This window comes from Dunckerocampus dactyliophorus, chromosome 6, assembly GCF_027744805.1.
Source record: "Dunckerocampus dactyliophorus isolate RoL2022-P2 chromosome 6, RoL_Ddac_1.1, whole genome shotgun sequence".
NCBI lineage: Eukaryota > Metazoa > Chordata > Actinopteri > Syngnathiformes > Syngnathidae > Dunckerocampus > Dunckerocampus dactyliophorus.
In genome coordinates this window covers 9,292,888-9,319,891 of record NC_072824.1, presented here as the reverse complement: position 1 = coordinate 9,319,891, position 27,004 = coordinate 9,292,888, and the positions used below count along the sequence as shown (strand labels likewise).

General features: G+C 38.4%; 2 protein-coding genes across 11 annotated transcripts in view; one reads left to right on the top strand and one right to left on the bottom strand.

Moving 5' to 3' along the window:
* herc3 (HECT and RLD domain containing E3 ubiquitin protein ligase 3) overlaps positions 1-5,910 on the top strand; it is a 39,981-nt gene extending 34,071 nt beyond the window's left edge. For 3 of the 7 annotated variants that reach the window (XM_054778440.1, XM_054778438.1, XM_054778441.1), the window contains one exon: positions 22-5,910. In XM_054778440.1, the coding sequence (XP_054634415.1) occupies positions 22-230 (209 nt within the window). In that variant the 3' untranslated portion in view covers positions 231-5,910. The remainder of the gene's footprint in view (positions 1-21) is intronic. The other 4 variants (XR_008570639.1, XR_008570637.1, XR_008570638.1 and 1 more) reach the window with 4 other exon arrangements.
* Positions 5,911-7,797: 1,887 nt separating this feature from the next.
* Positions 7,798-27,004, bottom strand: part of fam13a (family with sequence similarity 13 member A) — an 83,515-nt gene continuing 64,308 nt past the window's right edge. For 3 of the 4 annotated variants that reach the window (XM_054778443.1, XM_054778444.1, XM_054778445.1), the window contains 11 exons: positions 25,974-26,136; positions 19,232-19,448; positions 19,011-19,152; positions 18,837-18,918; positions 18,543-18,748; positions 18,378-18,461; positions 16,344-16,439; positions 13,831-13,914; positions 11,742-11,935; positions 10,150-10,251; positions 7,798-10,053 (listed from right to left, as the gene is read on the bottom strand). In XM_054778443.1, coding sequence (XP_054634418.1) covers positions 9,930-10,053; positions 10,150-10,251; positions 11,742-11,935; positions 13,831-13,914; positions 16,344-16,439; positions 18,378-18,461; positions 18,543-18,748; positions 18,837-18,918; positions 19,011-19,152; positions 19,232-19,448; positions 25,974-26,136 — 1,494 coding nt within the window. In that variant the 3' untranslated portion in view covers positions 7,798-9,929. The remainder of the gene's footprint in view (positions 10,054-10,149; positions 10,252-11,741; positions 11,936-13,830; positions 13,915-16,343; positions 16,440-18,377; positions 18,462-18,542; positions 18,749-18,836; positions 18,919-19,010; positions 19,153-19,231; positions 19,449-25,973; positions 26,137-27,004) is intronic. The other variant, XM_054778446.1, reaches the window with a different exon arrangement.

Below are 27,004 nucleotides of genomic sequence, written 5' to 3'. Positions count from 1 at the left end.
TTTGTGTGTGTTTGGTGTCAGTGTTCCTGACGGGCAGCGACCGCATTCCCATCCACGGCATGGCCAGCTTGAAGATTGTCATCCAGTCGACTGCGGCGGATGAGCACTACCTGCCTGTGGCCCACACCTGTTACAACCTGCTGGACATGCCGTGCTACCGCACCAAAGACGTCCTGTGCCGCCGCCTCACTCAGGCCATCGAACAGTACGAGGGCTTCAGCCTCGTCTGACGGGGAAGGGGGGGAAGTCAAAGGTCAGGAATACGCCGACTTCCTGTTGACACCCATTTTAAAAGGTCTACTCCAATTCATGCCTATTACTCTTCTTTTTAAGGCCAGGGGTGGGCAAATTGTGGCCCACCATGCAATTGTAAAATCTGTTGAAAAAAACATTTAAATGGTCATAATAATAACCTGGTTAATTCTAATTCCTGGGAACCTATCTGGGTTTATTTCAAAAGCATTGTATTTTTTTATTCATCAAATTCTATTTTTCACCTTGAATAATTATTTATTTTCAGATGATATATATATATATTACATTTTTGGGGGTTATTTCTGAGACATCTGTTTTATTTTTATTTTTTGGGCACCAAAATAAATTTGAAAAAGTAGACATTGTGTCGTAAATAGCACTTTTACTGTGCATGTTTGAGATGGTGCTTATCAGGTTTAAAGATGAAATCATGATAATCATAATCTGCATTCACTATTTGCCTTTTAAAGCCAAAAATGTGGTGATTTACAAGATATTAGTTACAATACAAGAAAGACAAATTGTAACTTTATGGGGCAAACACACTAATTTACTACATAAGTTTTAAGTTTAAGAATGAAAATGTAAAAAGAAAGCCAAATATAAAGAAATACAGTGGTGTGAAAAAGTTTTAAAACACTTTAATGTTTCAGATCGTCAAACAAATTTAAATATTAGTCAATGACAACACAACTGAACACAAAATGCGTTTTTTAAAATGAAACTTTTTATTATTAAGGGAGAAAAACCTACATGGTCCTGTGTGAAAAAGTGATTGCCCCCTAAACCTAATAACTGGTTGGGCCAGTTATTAGGTGTGATAACTTGCAATGAGTCTCTTACAGCGCTGTGGAGGAATTTTGGCCCACTCACCTTTGCAGAATTGTTGTAATTCAGCCACATTGGAGGGTTTTCCAGCATGAAGCACCTTTTTAAGGTCATGCCACAGCATCTCAATAGGATTCAGGTCAGGACTTTGACTAGGCCACTCCAAAGTCTTCATTTTGTTTTTCTTCAGCCATTCAGAGGTGGACTTGCTGGTGTGTTTTGGATCATTGTCCTGCTACAGAACCCAAGGTGGTTTCAGCTTGAGGTCACCAACAGATGGCCAGACATTCTCCTTCAGGATTTTTTGGTAGACCGCAGAATTCATGGTTCCATTTATCACAGCAAGTCTTCCAGGTCCTGAAGCAGCAAAACAGCCCCAGACCATCACACTACCACCACCATATTTTACTGCTGGTATGATGTTCTTTTTCTGAAATGCTGCGTTACTTTTACAGCAGATGTAATGGGACACACACCTTCCAAAAAGTTCAACTTTTGTCTTGTCAGACCACAGACTATTTTCCCAAAGGTCTTAGGGATCATCAAGATGTTTTCTGGCAAAATTGAGACGAGCCTCAATGTTCTTTTTGTTCAGCAGTGTTTTTTGTCATGGAACTCTGCCATGCAGGCCATTTTTGCCCAGTGTCTTTCTTATGGTGGAGTCATGAACACTGACCTTAACTGAGGCAAGTGAGGCCTGCAGTTCTTGGGATGTTGTTGTGGGGTCTTTTGTGATCTCTTGGATGAGTCGTCGCTGCGCTCTTGGTGTCGTTTTGGTTGGCCAGACACTCCTGGGAAGGTTCACCACTGTTTCGCCATTTGTGGATAATTGCTCTCACTGTGGTTCGCTGGAGTCCCAAAGCTGTAGAAATGGCTTTATAACATTTTACAGACTGATAGATCTCAATTAATCTCACTTAAGTTATGCTTTAACAGGGAGCAATCACTTTTTCACACTGGGCCATATAGATTTGGATTTTTTTTTCTCCCTTAATAATAAAAAGTTTCATTTAAAAACTCCATTTTGTGTTCAGTTGAGTTGTCACTGACTAATATTTAAATTTGTTTGATGATCTGAAACATTTAAGTCTGACAAACGTGTGAAAAAATAAGAAATGAGGAAGGGGCAAAGACTTTTTCTCACCACTGTAAGTTAGGTCACGACAATAAGGTTGTAATATTACAAGAAAAAGTGTAATTTTACCAAAATAGTGGAAATATATTCATCACGTGACCACTCTGAAGAAGACTGCAGGTGCGCGGGTGAAACTGTCAGGTATGAAAAACTAGCCAACTGTGGTGAGTAAAAAGACCTTTTCGGATGTGTGAATGATGGACCAAATGAACGTCAGTGGCCTACAGTGGAAATATCACCAAAAGTAATCATTTCACAAGAATGAAATTGTAATGCTATCAAGAAGAAGTATAAAGACAAAATGTATTAGGAAAAATTCAAAAACAAAAAAATCCCCATAATATTACAAGAATAAAGTTGGAACGCTACGGAATACAGTTTTACGACAATTACAAAAAAATGCTTAATTTTTACAAGAATGAAGGCAGATTTTCACAAAAATAGATGTTTTGTCTTAAAGAATAATATTACAACAAAAAGGGGTATCTAGAAGAGAATGGTTGAAGTATTACGAAAAGGATGCAGTTTTACAATAAAAAAGGTCATTACAAGGATAAAGTCAAAATGCGATGAAATTAGGGCTGTCAAAAATAGCGCAGTAATGGCCGAGACTCGTATATTTCATAAATGACGTTTCATTTTTTTGCATAATTAACGCTTACGCATCAGGGCAAGCCATGGCGCTCTGTTATGACGACAGATGGCGGCACCGTGTAGCTCCCCACGGAGTCACACAGTCTCACGCTCTTTTATAACTTAGAATAAATAGCAGTGCAATTCCAGCACCAAATGCAGGATATGCAGGATGTTTCTCCAACTCCAGTCCATTCCTCACTGCAGCAACACTTCCTCATTGTCACTCGACAGACCGCGAGATGCATTCATGGACACGCGGAACATAACGTCTTTACTCTGCGTGTATGTGTGGGATAAATAAACAAAAATGCAAAAAAAAAGCAATAAGTGGACATTCTTATCACTCACTTTGTAACTCTGAATGTGGGAGTACAATTTGCTGAAAATTCACTCAAAACATGTCAATTCAACTTAAATGACGTGGTGTCTTTGAACGCGACTCCTCATTGCTCATAACAGCACAGTTAAAGTCTGATTCAAATATTCTGCTATTAAAGAAACCAGTGTTAGGTAAATAGATTTTCAGACGTGTGCCATCTTTTAACTTGATTTTACATTTTCAGTTAATTTGGCGCTGCTAATACAAATATATATATATATACTGTACATAAGCCTTGATTTTTATTTATATAAAATACCGTAAAAATGGGCATATATCAGACATAGTGTGACAGGGTGATTAATCATGACTAATTTGAAAATCATGATTAATCTAATTAAAAATTTGAATCATTTGACAGCCCTAGACGAGATGCAATTATTTTACGTCATTAATATTACGACAAAATGTGTAATTTTTACGGGAAGCCCAAATTTCACAAAAATATTTGTTTTATTTTACGAAAATAAAATTGTATTACGCAAAAGGTGTAACTTTGATAGAATAGTTGAAGTGTTATGAAAAGATGAAATTTTACGAAAAGAAAAAGTTGTAATGTTACAAAAATGACGTCGGAATGCTACGAAATACAATTTTACGAGAGTCGTGTCTCGATGCGTAATTTTTATGAGAATAAAGCCAGAATTTCACAAGATGGATTTTTAATTTTACGTGAATAATGTGATATTATGTTTTAAAAAAGGTGTAACTTTAAGAGAACAGTGAAAGTATTATAAAAAAAATATAAAAGCAATTTTACGGAAAGAAGTTGCAATTAAAAAAAAGAAATCATAATATTACAAGAATAAAGTCGAGATGGCACGAAATCCAAGAATCACGTCTTAATATTACAACAAAATGTGTAATTTTTATGGGAAGAATTTCACAAAAATATATCTTTTTTTATTTTACAAGAAAATAGTGGTAATATTACCCAAAAGGTGTAACTTTGAGAGAATAGCCAAAGTATTAAGAAAGGGGTGCAATTTTACAAAAACAAAAAGTTGTAATGTTACAAAAATGATGTCGTAATGCTACGAAATACAAAATTCCGAGAATCATGTCTCAATGCCTGATGTTTACGAAAATAAAGCCAGAATTTCACAAGAATACATTAATTGTATGTGAATAATGTCATTAGGATTTTTAAAAAAGGTGTAACATTTAGAGAAGAGTGAAAGTATCACAATTTGAATTTTACAAGAACAAAGTGGTAATAGATTAAAAAAACGTAACTTCAAGAGAATAGTCCAGGTATTCCGGAAAAGACAATTTTATGAGAATAATGTAATATCACAAGAATTTAGTCAAAAAAATTTTACTGGAAAACTGTCTCAATGTTTGGAAAAAAAATACAAAGCAGAATTTGCTGAAAAATGACATGTTTTATTTTACGAGAATAAAGTGCTAGTACAATTAAAAAAAAAAAAAAAAAATCGTAATTATGTTATCAGAAAAAAGTCAGTGACGTTCTGCTAAACAGGAGAACAACCTGCTGCTTTGCTCTCGCACATTTGCTTGTGCCATCACTTCATAATACAAGGGATTACCTCACGTAAGTGTGCCCTTATTAAATAGACTTTTTAGTCGTGGTTCCTGACTGAGAGCATGATGACAAAAAACCAACATGTTTGTCATTGGAATACACTGGTCCCTCTCAATCGGATTCGCTGAATTTTTTTGTGCTTTTTTTTTTTTTATTACAGGGAATGAACGCTGTTACAGGCCGAGCCTGGCCCTTTAAGAAGAATTCCATCGTGGGAAGTTGAGTGTCTCTCTATCTCTCTCTCTTCTCTCTCTCTCTCGTTCCCTTTACTCGCTCGTCTGTCTACACCACCCATTGTTTTCTGCGTCCTGATTGGCTGTAGACCATTGTCAATCAAGCTCCTTTGTGCCGCTAGCTAGCTTGCTCGCTTGCTAGCTTGTAAATGAATCTTCGGTTGGAATGAGGAGGACTGCAGCAATATGTTTTAACAAGGATACAAAAACGCTACAGTACAGCGGAACGGCTCCAGGAGTGACTTAAGTTCTTGTGTCCTACCGGTAGGTTGATCATCAAAATTCAAAGCTTTGAACTCGTTTGAGAGTGTTTTAACGAGTGACAAATGTGATAAAACGTTAATGTCTGTCTGAGAACAGTGTATAAAGTGTATGGTGAGGGGGTTTACAGCCTTTCAACATATATCATTGTAAAAAAAAAGATGTTGGCTACTTTGCGGATTTCACTTATTGCAAGCTATTTGGGGAACCAAGCACCGCTATAAACGAGGGAACACTGTACATTAAAATGTCTTTTTGAGTATGCAGATACTACTACTCCTACTACTACTACTAAAAAAGTTGAAGGCATTTAATGAACGACCAGCATTTTATGTCACTCTTAAGTTGATTCTCATTTTTCTATGATATAGTATATTATTTTCATGAAGACAATGGCTGTCACACAGCAATACGAACACTACCGGTCAACAAAAAGGTCTTAAACACTCGTCTATCACGCATGGATACACACACACACACACACACACATTTTTGCTGCACACTTTTCCTCCTATGCAAACATTTGTGCAGCTGTACAGTATAGTTTGGATCATTTGTTTGTGTTTGTTATTGAGCTACAAAAAAAAATGCTTAGTTTTATTGTGGTCATGTTTTTAATAAAAGCGCTTTCATAAAAGTGGATCATTTTTGTGCAAAGTCACTGACTGACTGGATTTAAACATCAACATTACATCATCATCTTACATCACACCGTCAGATTTAGTTTGCGTGTGAGTTTAGTCAGCGTGACACACCAGCTCCAAAATTCACATGGCAGTTTATTTTTCACACGTTTCGTATGTTTCAATTAAAAAAACATGTAACTCCACAAATGTAGTTTATAATAAAAATGACAACTTCTACACTTATCACTTTGCTTGTGGAGACACCTAGCAGCTTAAGATTTTAGCTGTTCCTCCCCTGCACTTCCTGCTCCTTGCTTCCTAGGTCACGTTTACATTTTTTACAACAATGAGGTCATCATATTACGTCATTTTAGGAGAATAACGTAATATTACGGGGGGGATTGTGTATCATTTTATGAGAAGGACGAAGGAAAAACTTCAAATTTTCCACTTATGTTGTAATATTATGAGGAACGGCAAAACTTTGAATATTTTATGAGAATAAACGAGAAATATAATAAATGTATTAGAGTAACGCAGCATTGAGAGGAAAAAAGGTCTTGATTTCAAAAGAATATTTGTAATATAGTAACTACAAATTTTACTTTTGTCGTCATTTTCAGATTTTTTTTTTTTATTACACAAACAAATGTTTAATATTACAGAAAAATGTTGCCAGAATGTTGTTAATATTATGAGAGTGAAGTTGTAAAATGACAACAAAAAAAGTTACCAAAATAAAGTTGTGATGAGCTGGTAAGAAAATTGTCCTGATTTGTCCTAATTTTACAATAATATTGAACCAAATATTACAAGGTAAAAACTGTAATGTTATGAAAATAAAGTTTTAATATAAGAAAAATGATTTTGTATTATGATGAAAAAATATAAATCGTAATGACATGTTTTGGAGGATTAAGTGATATGTTTTGCAACAATACGGTCTCAATATTTAATAAAACAAAAAAGACGTTTAATGACAAGAGCAATATATAACGGTTAAAAAAAGGTTGCAATTTTACACGTATTTAAGTTGCCTAATTACGAGGAAAATGATCTTTTAGGGCTGTGGAATGACAAATTGAAATCAAATGAATCACTTTTCACCATTTGCAACTACTGTATGTGTGTGTGCTTTTTTTTACTGTATTTTCTCAACAAAAAGATGTGTGACAGGACACTATTTCATATATTTGCATGTAGTAACAGCTCCAAATGAACTGAACATTTAAATCAAGCTAAAAGATACCACACAGAACCAACACTGCAGTTTTACATGGATTGGAAGCGCTACATGTCGGTGTTAGATGGGTCCACTCGTGGTACATGTTAGCCAGCATGACCAGAGCAGGGTTGTCTACCCGCTGTATGTGCATCACTGGCTTGGCCTTCAGCTTATCCTTTATCACAACCTTTGGCACACTTTGTGTCAACCGGCTCAACTAGTTAAGATGGGGGGGGGAGGACATCTGACCTGAAGTGCGGCGGACCTGCTCCGGCAACCGGCGTAGAAAACGAGTCCCCGCAGCTGTGTATCATTCTTCCTGGTGCATTCAACTGTTCACATTGAGCCATCATTTCAGAGACTTATTTGGAAGCATTAAAGATAAAATAATAACCATGCATCCATCCATTTTCTGTGCCACTTGTCCTCACTAGGGTCACGGGGGTATGCTGGAGCCTATCCCAGCAGACCTTGGCCGAGAGGCGGGGTACACCCTGGACCGGTCGCCAGATAACAAACCTAAGGCGACAAAAATTTACATCGGTTTCGGTGATTTTTCAATGAATCGCCCAGCCCTAATGTGTTCCATTACCAGGACTGGCTGAGAATAAAATAAAAGTGCTATACTAACAAAGATGATAGGAGATAAAGAAAATGCAAGAGAGGCCACAAGTGAGTAAAAATATCTTTTCATTGATATTATATACAAAATACAAATAGAATTTATGTACTAAAATGTACACACTCCCAAGTCCACCACGCCTCGCCAGTGTTTGCATTCAATAAAAACGAAATTCACACTGATTATATCATCCATCCATTTTGGAGAAAGAGGAAAATAATACAGTTGCTCACAGAAATGTAAACATACATATTTACAACAAGACATTGGAGGAAAAACATTCAGAGATTTCTCTATCATTTCACTCCAAATTTGAGTATGTGAGCGTTGGGCAGAACCAACGCAAGCACAGCAGTCACTCCGTGGAGCTCAGACATGAGGAAAGTACACCAAAATCAGTAAATATACTCTGCTATGGTACTAAAATACACACATGCTGAGGCTTTGGCTGCTACTTCACAAAAGAGTACCACAGGGCCACATTGACAACTTTGCTTGCCAATCAAAAGCATGTAGCTTGGATTTTTTATTTGATTTATTTTTTTTGATTTTTGGGTTTTATCGGAAACACACAAAAAACGATTTGTTGTTTTTTTTTTTTAAAGAAAAATGGAGCTGGAGACAAAAACCATATCACAAGTTGCAGAATTTTACAATTTACCAGAATTATGAGAATCCTAATTTTGCGAGGGGAAAAAGTCGGAATACTCCATGAATGGTTGTATTGTATTTTTACGAGAAAAAACGTACACGTTAAATTACGACACTTGAGAAAACAGTAGACTTGTTACTTGAAGAATGGAAAAGGTTGTTAAGTTAAAATTTAAGTCTCGCAAATTCTTGCAAAATTACAACGATTTACTGGTAAAACTAACATTATTTGTGTCAAATAAATTTAGACCTTGCAATTCTCTTATTATCTATTTTTGTCTCGTAAAGTGCACGAAATGTACGTCTTTTCTTTACTTTCACAAAATTAGGTGTCCCAAATTCATAGTAGAATTCAATATCCCGCCTTTTTTTTTTTTTGAAAATTGAAGATTAATTTGCCACATAAATTTCGGTCTCGCTCATGTCATAACGTCTTTTTTTCCTCTTAAAATTGCAACAAATGTGATAAGTCTACACTCAGGTCCTGACAGCAGTATGTCTTATTCCGCATCATATTGCAACGTACTTTGTGCAATATGAACTTCGGTCTTGCAAATCCTCGTTATATTCTCTTGCAAAAGCTAGTGCGGTTTATTCGCCATTTTTTGTAAAATTGTATTTGTGCGACATAAAATTAGCTTTTGACAACACAAAGGTTGAGGTTTCACAAATTCTCTAAATATTACAGCTTAATTTGCTAGTTCGAAATGCAGGTCTTGCAAATTTTCGCAATATTACATCTTTTTTTAGTCGTAAAATAGCCATAATTTATGCAATATAAGCTTGCAAAACCTTGTCGTGTTTTTATTTCTCCTACATAAATGACAACTTCAGTGGCACAACACCAAATTAGCTTTCCACAAATTCTTGCAACATTTTGCAACATAAGATTTTATGTTTCCTTTTGCAACCGCTGGCAATATTATATTTTTTTTTACCACATAACATTTCAAACGATAGTCGAACAATATTAAACAACGTTTCACAAATAATGGCAACATTTTGGCCTTTGTTTTGGTAAAAGTGCAACAGCATTTATGCAACATTAAATGAGCTAAAATTAGCACGTAAAATTCAAATTTGCGCAATTTGCCCAGTATAACATAACATAAATGAGATCTGTAAATATTACATTTATTTTGTTTTGTCGTAAAATGACAACATTATTTGCAGTATCAACTTGGGTGTTTGTTTTGTCCCAATTGTTTCCCCTCGTACAGCCCCAACTAATTATTTTATGAAATTGCACGACTTAAAATACTTTTTTGCGGCTCCCTTACTACTCTTGTGGTTTTGAAACAGCCAAGAAAGCAGTTTTCTTCTGAAGAGGTCAGATGTTAACTCTCATTTATGGTTTCGATGAATTTACGACAAACAGAACAAGTCTCCCGTATGAAAATCGTTTCGTGACTTCTCGGTTTTCTTCTTGAAATGAAGGAGAGAAATAAACAAGTAGCGATTAGAAGAAGTGTGATTGTTGGTTCCTTGAGGGGTTCCTCCTCAGCAGGGGTCCAAGTCTCTAAATAAAGTTCTTAGATGAACTTGGTGGAGTCTCTTTTGCTGATGAGGACTTCCAGCAGCCTCAGCTTGGCTTTGATGTGTTTGTACTCGTTGTACTCCACAGCGAGTGGCGAGCGGTCCTCCTTCTGGACGTTTCTGAGGATGGCCAACATAACCCCAACCATCAGCTTTTAGGAGAAGTCGTAACGTGACAGTAAAAAACAAAAGCAAACACAAAAAATAAGTTCTTACCTTCCATTTTGCCGAAAGAACTGCTCCTCAAACTCTTTGAGGTTCTTGCGGATTCTTTTCTTCTCTTCTCGGGTCTCCTGGAGTTGTTCCACCAGTTCTTGCCTACATGTCGTAAAAGCATGTTATGAAAAACAAATAAGTCTAGTCATTTTTTGCATGACATTCAGAGAGTTAAGTGCAACTTTACGGGGGAAAAGGTCAGAATAAATGTGTAATAATTGTAAATTGTACGGGAAATAAACCTGGCGTACAAAAGTGACAATTTGCTCAATATGAATCTAAAAATGGCTGTCGCGAGTCATCCTTCAGGTTTTTTTCCAGATAAACACACTAAAATGTAATTCTCACAACACTACACCTTTTTTCTCGTAAAACCCTGATTTACGTCTGCTCACAATTTCTTTTAATACTACATTTTTGGCGCACAATCAATTTAATGATAGAATTTGACCATAATTATACGATATAAATTCAAGTCTAACAAAACCTTGTACTATTACCTTGGTTTTTTCCCGGAACTTACAACTACAGTATGTTTTGTCATTATGGCCTTTTTCTCTTAAATCATGACGTATTAATCACAACAAGAATACATTTGTCAGCATCTAAAATGGTACAAGAAATACTTTCCATTCAAATAGATGTACTTTATTTTAATGTAGTTAAAATTTCATTCAATTCCACAAATTAGTTGGATCAACATACATTTTGGTTTGGCAGCACTATGCTGTTATTTGCTTGTTATGACGTTTTTCTATTAAAGTTGTAATTTTCTAAAATTGGCTGAGAAATAATTTGGTCGTACAAAAAAATACAAACGAATTTAATCGATATACATTTTGGTCTTGCAGGTTTTCGCAACGCTGTGCCGTCATTCGCTTATTACGACTTTTTTCTATTAAATTACGACATTACCCAACAAGAATACTTTTGTTATGCAAAATGGTACGCAAAATATTCATTCCATCAATGTACATTTTGGTATGGCAAGTTTTCGCAATACTATGCTGTTATTCGCTTTTTTCTTTTGAATGATGACATTACCAAGCAGGAATAAAACTAGAATACATTTCTAGTTGTCTGTAATTGGAGGAGAAATAATGTTGCTATTAAAAAAACAACTACATTTGATGACTAAATCTCTATTAGCACAATATTAATTTAGCCTTGCACATAATATTAGACCCTATTTTCTTGTTAAACTGTTACTGTAAGTCTTGCAGGTTCTCATAATATTCCACTACTCCAAATAGAAATGTAGTTGTTTGACACCATATTACAGTTTTTCTGGTAGATTACGACTTATTCTGGTAACTCCACGCCGTTATTCTCATAATATTACCTTTTTCTCGTACAGGTACAGCTTTATCTGTTCACTGCTCATTTAGGAGATTTTGCTTTTTGTAAAAAATGTGCTAAATATTTCAATAATATTTCAGTAAACTATGACAAATTTTAAAACAAATGTTTTCCTAACATTGCAACAGTACTTTCTAAGTACAAATGAAGGTCTCACACTCACTCGGTTATCTTTGTTTTTTTTTTTATTTAGTTTCCTATTTAGTGTCCCGTTTTGAAATATTTCGTCTTACGTGGTGGCCGAGTGCAGGTTGGACAGTCGCATGTCGGTGGTGGCGTTGCTGCCAGGTGAAAGTTCGTCCACCGGGGAAATGAAACCGTCCACTTCCTCGTGACCCAGGAAGCTTAGCATGCTCAGGTCGGGCCTGGCGCTCATGGAGAACTGTGTCTTGGTGTCGCCGTCGTCCTCGGATCCATCTTCTTCCTCCTGCAGGAGTACAAAGGCGTTTAGAAGGTGGACCTGACTGGCCAGGACTGAAGGAGACAGAGGAGGGGTTAGTGGTTAACAATCAATCATCAGCAACCTTTCATTGGGACGTCAAACATGATAGGAATCACATCAAATCTCCGTATGAAACCAATGCAAACAAGACCGCTAACAAAGCTACAATGAGGCGTTAACCTTCGCCATGTTTTCGTGCATTCTAAAAGATATGAAGTACAGTATTTTGCCGTACTTTGATCATTTTTAAGCATTAGCGGAGCTTCCTTCCTGATTTCACATAGCAACATAAAAAGGAACGCTACACCTAGCGTTAACTTTTCCAAACTCAAAAACCAAACCACAGCAGAAGTGGCGGCAGCTCCAATACGTAGCCTTAACTTTCGGTAGTGGCCTGACGCATTGTGAGCGCGGTACTGTGAGCGAGTGTGTAGTGAAGCTAGTTGCTAGCCGGCTAAAAGCTCGCTGGTGTGGCCTGACGAGGTGTCACTACGCCAGTAACATAGTTCTTCGGCGTAACAATGTTAACAATAATAACAATGTTGCTGTAGCTTGCTTAATTTGCACGTCACATTTTATGTAAACGGAGTGTTGTTGCCGCTTTCTGGAGGTTTTCAGAAGACTTGATAGGCGGAAAAGGGGCGTCCCATTACGTGCATACTTAGGTGCCTCTTTTTATATCTTTGGAATGCACAGAAAAAAGACGCGTGTTCATGTCTCAGGATTGTGGGTAATGGGCAAAATTCCCCAAAACGTGCAGTTTTCCTTCAACGTTATTATCCAATAACAAGCAGAGAATCTCCAAATGTAGTTTTTCAAATAAAATAACTCATCATTTTACACATTTCCAAATATATGTATGTAGATCTCTTGACAAGGTCTTGACATATTGCGTCGTTTTAACTTTTTATGCACAATATAAGTTAAGGTATCGCAAATTGTGCCCATGTTACACCATTTTGTCCTCATAATCATATTTCACAACTTCAGTTGATCAATATTTCATTTCTAGTTAGCCTACCTGCGTTGTTCAATGAAAAAATACTTTTTCCAAATAATTTTTTTGTTTTATTGAAAGTAATTTTTGTATTTAAAAAAAAAAACAAAAAACAAATGCAGCCACAAATTTTTCATTCCGGAGCTACAAGAGTCTGAGGATAAAGTCATAGAATTACGAAAATCGTAACTTTACAACACAAAATGCGATCAATACAGCTTTTTTATCGTAAACTTCCAACTTAACCATTATTTCAAACAAACCGCCTCTCAGTCAATTGGAAAAAGAAATCCAGAAGCATGATGCTAACTAAAGCTAACTAACAAAAATTAGCTTAGCTTTGCTTTTTTTGGCCCAGCCAAACAGCCAAAGGGAAAACATTGTGTCTCTAATTGTATTTGGAATGTTTATTAGTGCAGTTTGTGTTGTTATCAACTGCCCTAAAAATGCTTTAATTAACAAATAAAAATCTATGAGTTAGCTGGTTGGCATGCTAACATGCAATGTCTTCGAATGCTTTAAAAGCAGCCTGGTGTATTTAGAAAAAGGCTACATTTTGTGTAATTGGAGTGTGTTTTTGTGTGTTCTCGCAAACCCAAAAGTGTCCCAAGATGTCCATTAGGTGAGAACCATGTTAGTACAATACAACAATAACCGTGAAAGCCAAACCCAAGCAGAACGTCACACCAATCCTTTCACCCACAAGCTAATGATTGAATATTTCTATATGATGCAAGATGGCAGACAGCCGTCCAATCAACAGGCAGCGCTGGGGTTCATGTAAGGGCTTGGTTGGTAGCAAACAAATCAAGGTGGTTGAGGGTGGGGGCGGGGGTATGGGTGGCTGATTATGGAAGAAGCAGCAGCAACAGCGGCCCTTCACCTTGACGTCATCGAAGAAGAGAGCGGTTTCGCCCTCAATAATGGGCTGGAGGAGGGGACCTCGGCGCTTGCTGGAGGGCGAGCCCTGCGGTGACGTTGAGAAGCAGCCGTTAGCCGGCGGAAAGGTCACAGCGCGGCCGCCAAGATGTCAGAATGACTTTTAACATTTTTTTTATTCAAGATTCCATGGATCTGTAGCGACTAGGAATGTGGCTATTGTGGAAATGTTGTGGACAAGCCAATACCACACAAACTGTATCTCTAGCATAGCAGAGACTATGACTAATGGAGTGTGGTTCCACAGGCTTGGGAAGTTAGCGTGTCAATAATAAATGAGCATTCTCTCAAATTCAGTCACGTCAACTTGTCTTCTCAGCTGCAAATCAGTAGGCCGCTTGTTTTCTGATGCACATTTATTTGACTATGAAGAGATTTAGCTCTGAGCCTCAGTCTCCGCTCCCACCTTTCTGCATCTTTAACAATTTAAATAATGCACTTTCTCCTTGCAATTAACATTTTCAGCCATCTGAAAACAGAATGAAACTGAATTTCATGTTTTTTAGCCCTTGACTTTTTTTTAAATCAGGAACCACATTTGGTAGCTTAAGTGGGAGTTAAAAAAGGTAACAAGAAATATTTGACTTATTTCTTTAAAAATATATATACATGTATATACATATTATTATTGTATTATTATATTACCAGACTATGAAACTGTAGTAATAGTTCAATATAACATATTAAAACAATACAAAAATAGAACAATTCTAATTAATATTATTTATTTATTTTGTTTTCGTATAGCCAAAATTAATAATGAAAATACTGGAAAAATAGCAAACAACAAATATATTCAATATAAAATATATACAATAAAAAACATAATTAATTCTAGCACTACTACCAGTGTTTCCGCTACATGTAACCTTGGAAATGATTTGTTTTTTTTCACGTGAAAACAATGTTAAGTAATACAGTGTACGTACTGACGGACATAAATGCCCATTACGGCGATTGGTCGCGTGTCACTTGCATCATTACTGTCACTTAGTAGGTGTCGTATCTGTTTTCACGGGCATATTACTCAGTTGATGTACACAACTATTGAGGAGTGATGTGTAATTATCTTTATTGCCATACTGATTTGAATTGAGAACTACTGAACGATATCAACTATTTTGATGACCTGTAAACTTTGAAGTGAATGTGAAATACTAATTAGTATTAGCATTAGTATTTACTATAGTAGTTGCAAAGCTTACCGCTTACATTTTATGTATGCTACAGTATATGTTTTATAGCAAGAGGTAGATCATTTGGATTGTGTGCACCCCTGTTACACATGTACAATGCACATAAATACTATACCAAATACTATATTTATAAATTAAATAAAAACATATATACATTGTCTATGTTTATAGTGGGAGGTAGATCTTTGGGACAAAATAGCTCACAGGCTGAAAAAGTGTGAGCACCCCCGTGCTATATAGATACAGTACATGTATAGCCTATTAGTTACATACTGACCACAATTAGTTTGAAATAAAATATCTATCAAATATCATAAAAACCCTTCACTACACTTTATTTTGAAAAACATGCACCAGAATCACCTGTCTGCCCTGTTGGCACTTGACAGATGAGGAGTGGAAGAAAAGGCAGAGAGAAAGGCATTTAAACTTCATTAATGCATTTGTTGTTCAAGCCTGTGGAAACGACCCTCGTGTTGATATTATTACCGACAGTATATTTAAATATTTAAAAACAATTCCTGCCACAGCGACGCGGCGCTGCATGGCACAGCGGCAGCAGTCCGCCTCCCATGCAGCCCACCACCACAGCTTAAAAAAATCCTAGAGGAAACCCCGCTACTACTAGAAACTCTGTATTTATCCATCTTCTGGCTCTTTATCGGGGAACCATATTTGGTGAGGTAGGAGTTCAAATTGCTTTTATGTTTTCTGCAGTCAAAGCAAATGATGAAAATGTGGTAATGGGGGCTATTTTAGTATCATCATGTTGCCATGTGTTTGGGTTAAATCTGTGTTTATGTCTCATTTGCATACAAATACTAAAACCTGCATCATCATGGAGACTATTGAAGTAGAATCATCCTACAGTATAGCAGTGGTCCTTATTTTCATGATGGGGGATTACAGAGGGAGTGTTATATAAGGACATACTGTACAGCGTGTCCATAATGGACATCACTTCTTACGTAACAAACAATAGTTGTGTATGGGAATTAGGAGGCAGCATATGAAAAGTATTTGGGGTATTTTTGCAGTTCCGTGCAGTCATAGGACGGCACAGTCCACTTTATGAGCGTCCCGCCTGCAGGGTGGACCGCACACGTGTGCTACAGGCGCTAAAGCCAACATTGAGCCGGGATTAAGTGTCCGTTTGGACAATGTGCTGATCTTTGGCTTGTGGAAGAGCAGCACGCCAGCCAAAGGCTGCTGTGCTGGAGGTAGAGAAGGGGAAAAAATAAACTATGTTGTGATGACTTACAATGACGGGGATGGTGGAGACTCTGCACAGAATCTGCTTGACCAGCCGGTATCTGTCGTACAGCGGCTTCATGATCTGCCTCTCGCTCTTCGTCACCTGAAGCAACAAACAAGGACTTCCTGTTAGCACTAGTTGACAATAGTCTGTGACTTGTTGGGCATTTTCTGCCTCTAAAACCCCATTACTCGCTACTACGAGCCTGCACAACCATGTCACAATGTCAACATATACACTAGTCAAAGGTTTGGAGAATGAAAATCTATGTCCAAACTTTGCCAGGTACTGTACATAGAAATAAATGGTTAAAATAAACATACAAGAAATTACTTAAAAAAAAATGTCAGTCAAAAATCCATTTGCCAATAAATTGTATGCCTGCTTGACATCTGACACTGGGCAACCTGATAAAACCTGACCCATGACCCATTTTTGTGTTCCTAACCCTTAGCTTGGTCACCCCTAAAATAGTGATTCTCCACTGGGGGTTTGGGACCCAGATGTGGGTCATGGATTAAATCTGGGTGGGTCGCAGAAAGCAAGACAAAAATTTGATTGAAATAATGTAATATATTACTGATGCCTGGCTTGGTTTTTTTGTTTTCTTAAGTAAAAGTGCAGTCAATATACGCATTTTTTTCATCTTCCTCCTTGACATATACACTTTGCACAGTTAAAAGTAATTGTCAGATTTTTATTTAGTTATCATGTTCCTCCACATTTCTTTAATATAATGCCTTAATAAATTCATGTCAAATGAACTGTGGGCATATAAAGTGTATTGTTTCAAAAGATAACATTTAAAAACAATGTAAATAAATAAAAGCGGGTCACGACTTAATGACCGTTGGAAAACGTGGGTCCCGGGTTGAGACCATTTGAGAACCCCTGCCCTAAACCATCAATAACCTTACTTTAATAGGTGCTTCTCAATCCATTTGGTTGGATTGGATTACGAAATCATTTTCCCCATAAGAAATGCAGGAAAGGTGTCATATTGCAGGCAATATTTTAGCATGGGTAACTGTCACGTAAGTGTAAAAACAAGTTAGGTAATCGTAAAACGTAAAAAAACAAAACAATAAATGTGGCACAAATTTGTTTATTTTTTGAAATTGTTTTATTGTATCAAAACCTTTTCCCCTTTGGTTTACCATAACTTTAGACTTTGCTTTATCGCGAAACAGCTTCTTTATCAAGAAAACGCTACAGACACTTGGAAATACGCAACTAAGAGGCGTTAGAGATCGACTGATGTCAAGTCACCCTGATTTTGCTGGGCTTCTGGGTGGTTGTTCAACTTGTAGATCATACTTTTCATAAAATCTTTTTTGGGTTTCAATGTTTTCTTTCCAACCAAGAGTCCAATTGGGGAGGATTCCTTGCCTCTACTGGCAATGCATGCGGGATAGAAATAAAACTGCCTTCACTAAATCTGGTTTCTTTCTTTTGGTTTACATTGTTGGTTTTTGTTTCTAGAAACATCCGTTTACAAACTACATACATTTGTGCTCACACGGATTTCGTGGTTACTTCCTTAATGTTACTTCCCTTTGCCCTGAAGCCGCTATGCTGGGGCAGTTAGCAGTGATTTGCATGTGACACAATGACATGCTAACAATTACACCGCTTGAGGCATTATTCACACTCCACTAGCAATCTGGGTCGCGATAGAAAGACAAGCTTTTTGTCAACGTCAGGACCCAAGGGACAGGCAGGAGATCGGGTAAATATGAAAGAAGCCTAACAACGAGACTCTTCTGAATTTATATTTAATTTTATCCAAGGGGGGACAAGAGGGCAATGAGAAAACAAAGCGCTGCAGTAAAGTGGAGACTGTGGAGTACAACCGGGTATGTTAATGTTAGCATGTGCATTTATTGTCATTTCTAGTTGTGTATCCTTAAAATGTTGCGGCCAGTCGGAAATAGCACCCCGTGGTACCGGCTTTTGCCAGTGAAAAGCACCAATAGTTAAGTAGGTACTGCTCAGACGTAAAAGGAGTCATAATATATGTAATAATATATGTTGACTTACAGGTCGTCCATGTATGCTCTCGTAGTAGAGAAGAGCTTTCTGCAGGGCAAGTTTCTCCGCTCCAATCTGCTCCCGAGTCATGTCCTGTGTGCATGACGATGGAACACACCAGATGAAAGCCTCTGATGGTTTCATCTGAGTGATTTCAGCTCATCATGGTCCTACCTTGATGTCCTCGGGGCGGTTTACCTCCTCGCGCTTCTCCTGCAGCTTCTTCAGGATGCTCTCCAGCGTGCTCTCCACAGGGGGCTTGGGCACCTTCTCCTGCTGGGGCTTCTTCTCCAGTTGTGAGCCGAAGCTCTTGGGCAGCGTGTTGCTGCGCTGGCGGGTCAGAGGCGGAAGGTCCTCCTCGGACTTCATCAGCTTTTGTTCTGTGGCGGGGGAGTCACGTGTTTTATTCGATAGAGGAGGCACTTTGGCGACGGAGGCAAAAAAAAAACAGTTGTTTCTCCATCTTACCTTTCAGTTCTTTGCGCAACCTGGCCAGTTCGTTGACCCATCGGAGCACCTCAGAGTTTCCAGCTTTGTCGCTATGGGAAGGCTGGATGAAAGCAGATAAATAATAGCGAAAGAATGAGATTCGAGGAAGTGGGGATTACTTTTACTTTTATTCGAACATGATGCAACACCTACCCTGTATTTTCGCTCCTCTTCAAACTTTTCTTCAAACCTGTGGATCTTCTTCTTGAGGACGTGGATCCTCTTGGTGAGCTGGGCGGTGGTCAGCTCCTCCTTCTCGTCGTCACAGGAACCCAGAGAGGAACTCCTCCTGCGACTGCACCATCACAGCACATTATTATTACTGCTACACTTAGTTCTAACTATGTCTACATTATGTCTACATTAAAGTTCACCTGATGAAGGAGTGGGCGTTTGGCGGCGACGGAGGCACTTCGGTGTCGTCCAGATACTGCTGGCACTGCCCATAGGCGTAGAAGCGAGGGGACAGCATGGGGTCGCTGTCCTCCTCCAGCAGCTGACGAATCAGCAGGCCTCCGGCGTGCGGCGACAGACGAGCCTCCTCGCGGTCCATGCTGTCCCTCCGCAGGGATGAGAACGCCGGGACCGGTTCTGTTTTCAGCATCAAAAGGGCACTCGTTGAAATGCAAGTAACATTAAAAACTGTTAAAAGATGACTTGTATAATGATAATAATAATAATACTAATAATAATATTTACATTTATACAAAATTATTTAGCCTTATTTTAGCTAATTCTGCTTCCTAAAAGATCAATACAACAAATTTATTACCATAAAAATATATTACTCCTTTTTTTTTTTTACTTGATGACTGTAAGATCTGTTGAAAAAATACTAGCATTATCATTTGTATTATTTCTATCGATCAACGATGTTTATATTATTATTATAATTATAAATTAAACATCAAGCCGATATGAGAATTCTTCCCAAACGCGTGTCAGGATGTCGCAGTCCACTGTGTTGTTCATGTCGTCCGTGCTGCCGGTGGTGGCCACACTGAGCACTTGTAAAACACGAAATAAAAACTTGAAGGTATGTACCACACATGTCCAAGCTGGAGTTTTCTATCGTTTTTCGTTTTTGAAATACTGCATGCTGATTTTGGCGCATTCTTTTTGAATCAATCTGTACATTAAAATGAAAATATGTGAAATTAAATGTTTTCTAATTTGTTGTATCACAAAACTTAGATTTTTTTTAAATTTGTTGACTGAATGAAATGTACTACTACTATTACTACTGCTACTTCTACAAATTTGACTAAATATTGTTATGATTGACGATATAATATTGTCACCACACAATTACAGTAAATAAATCTTGTAGATAAGTTAAGAAGTTACATACTAAACATTTTATACTGTATTTTAAAATTTCATAATTATAATGTGGACTTGGGAACCAAAGTAAATATACAAATAAACAAGATACAGATCACATGCATGACGTTTGTACATCATTTTTGTACGATGAAATAATTAGACAAATGACGAAGTTGTTATTTAATCAAATTAAAATGAAGTACATGTAAAGAAGGTTTATTTTTGTGTTGCATATTCTAACTTCCACATAACTTCTGAGTGCTCGCCGCTAAAAGAGCCATTTATAAGATGAATGAGAACATTTTGTCCACTTGGAACTCGGTCCAAAAACATAAAAGTCAAGCCTCAGAGGTTGTTTTCACATTCTTGTTGCTCGGAAGTGTTTGGGCGTCAAACAAAGTACGACGTGCGTTGCTGTAGTAACACCTTAAATCTATGTTGCTGGCAAAGCCAGTGGACAACCGTGACACCCCCCGCCTGTTTTAAAACTCTAGTGGGAAAACTTCCACGGGTGCAGATGTTGTCAAGACAAGAGAGGCCACACCCACCGCCATTCTCTCTGTTTATCCTCTCTAGTTGCCGTCTCCACTCAGGCAATAATTATGTCTGGTGCTTATACTCTTGACAATCCCTGCTCTATTAATTATGCCTGCCTTCTCTCTCAGTGGGATAATGTCAGGGCGTGACCCCCCGCTGAGAAGTACACTTTGTTCCTTTGTGGCGGGGGGCCGTATGGCGGGACATTAAATATGTGCATGAGAGATAACGAGAGCAACTGCAGCGAAAATGCGGCAAAGTGCATTTATACAGTCGAATTAGGGGGAAATTAAGAGTGAAGAGTGAGGTAGTCGCTCGGCCAGAGGGTCACATGCTCGTACGAACTGCTTCGTACGAAAACCTAAAAAGTTGTTCCTCTTCAAAAAGGTGGTTCTATTTGTAAAACCAACCAAAATTGTTCAGAAACATAAAATTCCACAAAAAAAGGTCAATCTGAAATACTACAACCGTGATGACAACCATAGAACAGTAAACGGAACTTATCGTAAAAACGTGGAAAATTACCGATCAATTACAAGTTGGGCCGCAGCAGAGTTGTGCGTGGATGTAACTTCCCGTCGCCATGTTATTTCCCTTAAGGCGGCAAAATAGTTGAGATGAATCAACAGTGCCTCTGCTGGTTGCAGCCAAGTACGCCATTGCTTTAAAAACTAAATCAACAACTTCACATAATAGATTCGTTCAAAACGATTGATTCATTGATTATTATGATTGTTCCTTAGTGGAGGTTGTGTAGCAATGAAAGCAATAGTCTCCGTCCTGGCTGCTCAGTACAATATGGTGAGAAAGCGGTGTTTAAGTCACAATGTGAAGCGAAATGCAGTATTCGTTCATCAATGCATTGTTCAAGTTAGACGTGCGTATGCATTTTGTTGTTTTTAAGTCAAGACAAGACAGGTGGAGTCAAGTCCGAAGTCATAGGCTTAAAATCCTCCTTGTAAGTCCTTGTAAGTCATAAGCACGCTTTAGTGCAGGAGTGTCCTAACATTTTCCATTGAGGGCCGCATACTGAAAAGTCAAAAGGATAAACCAAACCATGAAGATATGCTGTGATGTTTTTTATAAATAAAAGGAAAAAACGCCCTGCGTCTCAGCTTTGTGTGTTCAGTGAACTTTTTGCTATTTTTTTATTAATAAATATTTTAACTTTCTTTTTTCCTCATTATATTATGAGTTCATTATTATTTATTATTCTCAGAATATTTTTGCCTTCATTATGGTAATATTAATACAATAGGTAATTTATAATAGCTAAATATCATACTTTTTTCCCAACTTAATTTTCCAAAAACTGCAACATTTTATTTGTTTAGTTTGTTTCCCATATTACAAATGTTATTTCCTTCAATTTTTCAACATTATGCTATATTTTCAATAAATATTAGGACTATACGCTGTCGTTATTTAGCCTTAAGTCTTGCAAAATTATTGCTTTTTGCCATTTTTGCGGTTGTTTTTTTGTAGTTTTCTAGTTTAATAGTTTTGTTTTTTTTACAAAGTGCCACGGGACAGTAAAAAAACAACCGCAGGCCCGTAGATGGCCGCGGCCAGCGGTGGGTGTGGACTGACTTGAGTTCACACCTCTGGCAAACAACCTTCACAGGGAGGATAGCCTCAATAGCCTCAATGGAAGATGAGATGGAGTAAAAACAACCTTTACGAGAAGCCGAGCGTCAGTCAAAACATCCAAGGTGTCCAAAAAAAAACTAAACAAAAAAGACCCACGTGCGTATTTTTCTTAGCTGCGGTGACTTTGCTCAAATTCCTCCACGTACGTGCACTTCATCACACAGCGCCCAGGTGAAAACACTCCTTCACGCTTTTTATGTCCTTGTGTGGACAAGAGAGTCTGTGGCATTCTGGATTAACGTTTAAATCAACGCTGATGCTTCCAGTTGAAGTGGACTGATGAAAACACAAAACATGCCAGCGTGCCATTTCGCTAAAGGTTGTCCAAGGCGGCACAATGTTCCTGATCACTCAAGCATGGTGCCAAGCCGAGGTAAAGGTCAATCAGGACTTTTTCTGGCCTTGTCTACATTGCACGTGTTCGTACCTGTCCTCTTCGTCCTATCCCCTACGCATAAGAATTATTCTTACAATTGATTTGTATTATTCTTACAATGTCATTTCACTTAAATATACACTTGTCCCTTCATTATCGCGGTTAACTGATTCCAGACTCGACCGTGATAAGTGAAGTAGGATTCAATATTAATAAATGGAATACTTTCATATTTAGAGCATAAAAAACTGTTTATAACTTTCTAACTGCAGTTTTTTTTTACCATTATTAGAGCCCTGTAGGCATGAAATAACACTCCTATACTCACTTTTATACTCCTATTATTCTTTGTTTACACCACATTGAGCAACTCATGTGCAGGGTACGGGATCACTGCAGCGACACAAGAGATGGCCGTCGTTTTAAGCATAGCATTCTACCAAGCTAACTAGTTAGCCTCCATTTTATTTATCCTAAATTTAAGAAAGGGTTTCAAATGGAGTTGGGAAGAAGGACAAAGTAAGAAGCCAAAAACGTACCACTTCCACACTGAATGGGAGGAGAACTTTCTTTTTTCACTCTATAATGCCGGACATGCCATCGCTGACTACATGCAGTGTCAATGTAATGTAATATAATGTCATTTCTTAGCAATGCATCATTAATGACGCCTAGTGACCAGAATACTACACATGACTTGTCGCGATATGATTGGTATTGTTGGCAAAATATCCCAATAATATCGTATCACGAGTTAGCCTAGCATGCGTACACAACTACAACCAAGTTGATAAGTTTTACGTACAATGTTGTCAAAGCGATTTCAGTTCACGTGATGGCACTTTGTATAGAATCACTATGTGCTGCTAATCGTCTGCATATATACGTATTTTGATATCTGTACGTAATGCGTGCTTTGTATCAGCTCAATATGGGATTTAAGCGCGTTGTCACATATGCTTGATTCCGTGATGTAGTGAGACTGACTCCTTCTGCTATATCAATGATTTTACATTCTAATTCTGTGTTTCGTTATTATCGGTGTCAAAATATATGATACTGATATTGTATCATGAGTTAGCCTACTACATTTACACAATAATGCGGCTACATTTCACGTAGACGACAATGTTGTCCAACGTATCCATGCCAGGCCAGTAGTTGGCAACTTTTAGTAAAGAAATGCTACCCGCATTTGCACCAACTGCACGACATCGGAGTATGTATATGTTATTTGACTGTAGTTATGTATGTGAATCCACTGGGCACATGAGTAGCGGCTTTGTAAATTGTACACTTTGCTCAAGAAATGTTATGAACACCAATGCTACAACAGCACTGTGTTCCGCCATTGTTGTTTTTAGCCGAATTTCAGTGTTAGAAACGCTAACAGTGACGTTTTCCACAGGTTTCACTTTAAGAACCGCTTTCAAATATTAGCTTTTGCATGTTTTGCCTTTTTGTTATGAAGCTGTTATTGTGCAAATAACTTTCTTCAGGTTAATATTTAAGGGTTACAGCAGTACGCGTTGCTCTGGCACGCGTTTCACAGCATCCATGTGAACAAAACCTATAAAAAGGAGCACGAGAGGAGGCGTTGACTGCCACAAGAAGCTTTAAATACGCCAAATCACGTTGTTGGCAGACGCACAAGGACGCAGCAGAGGCGACTGTCGGGTCACCATGACAGTCCCTGGCACCAAGTCTGCTGGGATAAAGATGTCCCCGCCATGCCCGCAGGGCCCAATTATACAGTAAGACAGCGTGCATATATCCTCCAGTCCTACTACTATTATTCTAGCACTGCTGACTCACCACTGAGGAAGGCTGCAGTGTGACTTTACTACAAGAAAAAAACATTTTTGTCACCATCCTTTGGGTACTGTATCATTGCCATTAAGTAAGGATGCCACATTTTTGGGGGTAGATTGCAACTTTTTACAAAGGAAATACAAAATATTATGTATTATAACACAAATCCTGTTTAATAAATGAGTTACTACTTTTGTACTTTCATTCCTCATAAATAATTGCTGTGCTTGGGTTTAATTCTTTCTGTTTATCATACAAATTACAAAGCTCTTGTCTCCAAAAACAAAGCTAACCTGCATGCGAGTTGAATGTTTTACTTAAGACACTTTCCATGGGAAGTTTAGCAATTTAGCACTTGATTATTATAGGAATAGTCCAAGTTGGACATTTTATGCAGGATTTAAAGAGAAATAATAACTAAAACGTGTACTTTAATCAAGTTCTTCCTTACCAAAAACAAAGCGAAGCTGCATGCTGGTTCAATGTCGGGATGCTACATGTATGTTTGGAAACTTAGCGATGTAGCCCTTGGGGTGTATAGAAATAATCAAAGTTGGATATTTTTTGCGGTAATTAATGACCTAAAAATAAAAACATCAAGTTATTTAAAAAACAAAATGTTGAAGTGACCAAAATTACGCCCAATTTTGCATTCAATTTTGCCAACTTCACGTTAAATCGCTCTAATTCCAACGGGACATTTCCAACTTTGTTGTCATTGTGCAACCCTGGTTCCCTGCACTACTGCTTATCGGACATTCTGCTTATGTTTTCCCGTCATTTTCTTTTGTTTCTAAGGTGTGCATGAGAGAAAAGTACACTTGGGACGTTTTCTTTTGTAAAAACAACATGGCATGAACCTGTTCATCATCCCAGGCATGCTGATCAACTGTTAAAAAACAACCCCAGTTGGGGCGTATGGTGACTGTGCATGACTTCCTCTGTGCACACAAACTAACTAACGCTGTGATATTACCCGAGCGCCAAAATAACGCTTGTGCTTTTTTCCAGTGAACATGCTGATCATGTGACTCAAGAGTTGCAACGAGCATGAACAGGAAGCCCCAATGGAGCACATTCGTGATCATAACAGTAACATGACTAGCATTTAATGAAAAAGAAACAACAATAACATTAGAATGAGGTAAAATGAGCAGCTAAAGGCCAAGCAAACAAGGCCTGGGTTGCCCTGCCTTAAATACACTATGTATTGACCTTTTGCAAGAAAGTGTCTGCTTTAGCTTGTGAAAGCAAGCACTGGGCATTGTTTACTTGCCTATCAAGTAAGCCAGTAAAGGCTGCACCCTTTTGACAGGGTGCTTAAGGACATCTTCCCCTCATCAATCCTGCAAGAGGTGCAAGCGCCGAAAGCTACCACAGATGCACTGCACCAAAGATCCACTCAGCTTCCTCACCTCCCCAGTTGCTGCTGTCCTCACTCAGCGCCGTCAGGTCCAGCCGGGGTACGTCCTCGCAGCTCGCCTTGTCCCGCTCGGGCCCTGAGGCCCGCACCTCCCCGCCCCCGCCGACCCTGGGGTCGCAAACGGCGGGCGACTCCTGGATCTTCATCCTGAGCGTCTGCACAACCATGAGAGAGAAAAGAAGAGGAGCGTTCAGCTATGCTGACTTGAGGAGCAAGCTCGGGAACACACTCTTTAAGTTGAGGCGCACACACACGCAGGAGAAGAGAGGGGGCGGGTCCCGGCTCGCCATTGGACACCGGGGCAAGCCAAAAGATCCGCCCATCTGTTTGTGGATTTACAGGCCAGAGTGGGAGCGTTCTGGCTCCGCCCTCTCTTCCTCCATCCTCCCTCTCTCTCTCTCTCTCTCTCTCTCTCTCTCCAGCCTGCCAAGCATTGATTCCCCACCCTGGACTGTTTGTTTCACATCGGCAGGAGGAGGGGAGGAGTGGTGGAAGAAGAAAAAAGAAAAAGAGCGAGATTGTGAGCCAGCACACGTAGGCTGACAGATCTTTTTTTCAGCCTAACGACAAACACTCAGCTTAGACAACACATTCAGACACAAAACATTTCAATCAATTGTTCTAAACAACCCGTCAGGCTCGTACAGTAGAGGTTGTATATTTAGAGCATGTCCGCGGATCACTTCACACCAAACTGATGGAGTCCCATTTCCTGTCTCTGGGCGTGGGCCCAGGCTATTTTTAGGGAAAACAAGATCAAGAGTCAGGACACACCGCTACCGGACCACAGGCTACTTACTGGAAGGGTGGCACTCGGATCCAATTGTTTTTAACACCATCCACAATTTGTCCCTGGGGAACTGCTGTTAATCTGTTCCAGGGTCAAGCTGTGGCTATCATATACCTTCATTAACTTTACCGGCCATGATTTTAGTAACATTTTGGACTTGGTATATAAGTGTAAAAATAACTTAACCATGTCATTATACGTCATCATTATTAAGACGTTATCACCCTGGGTGA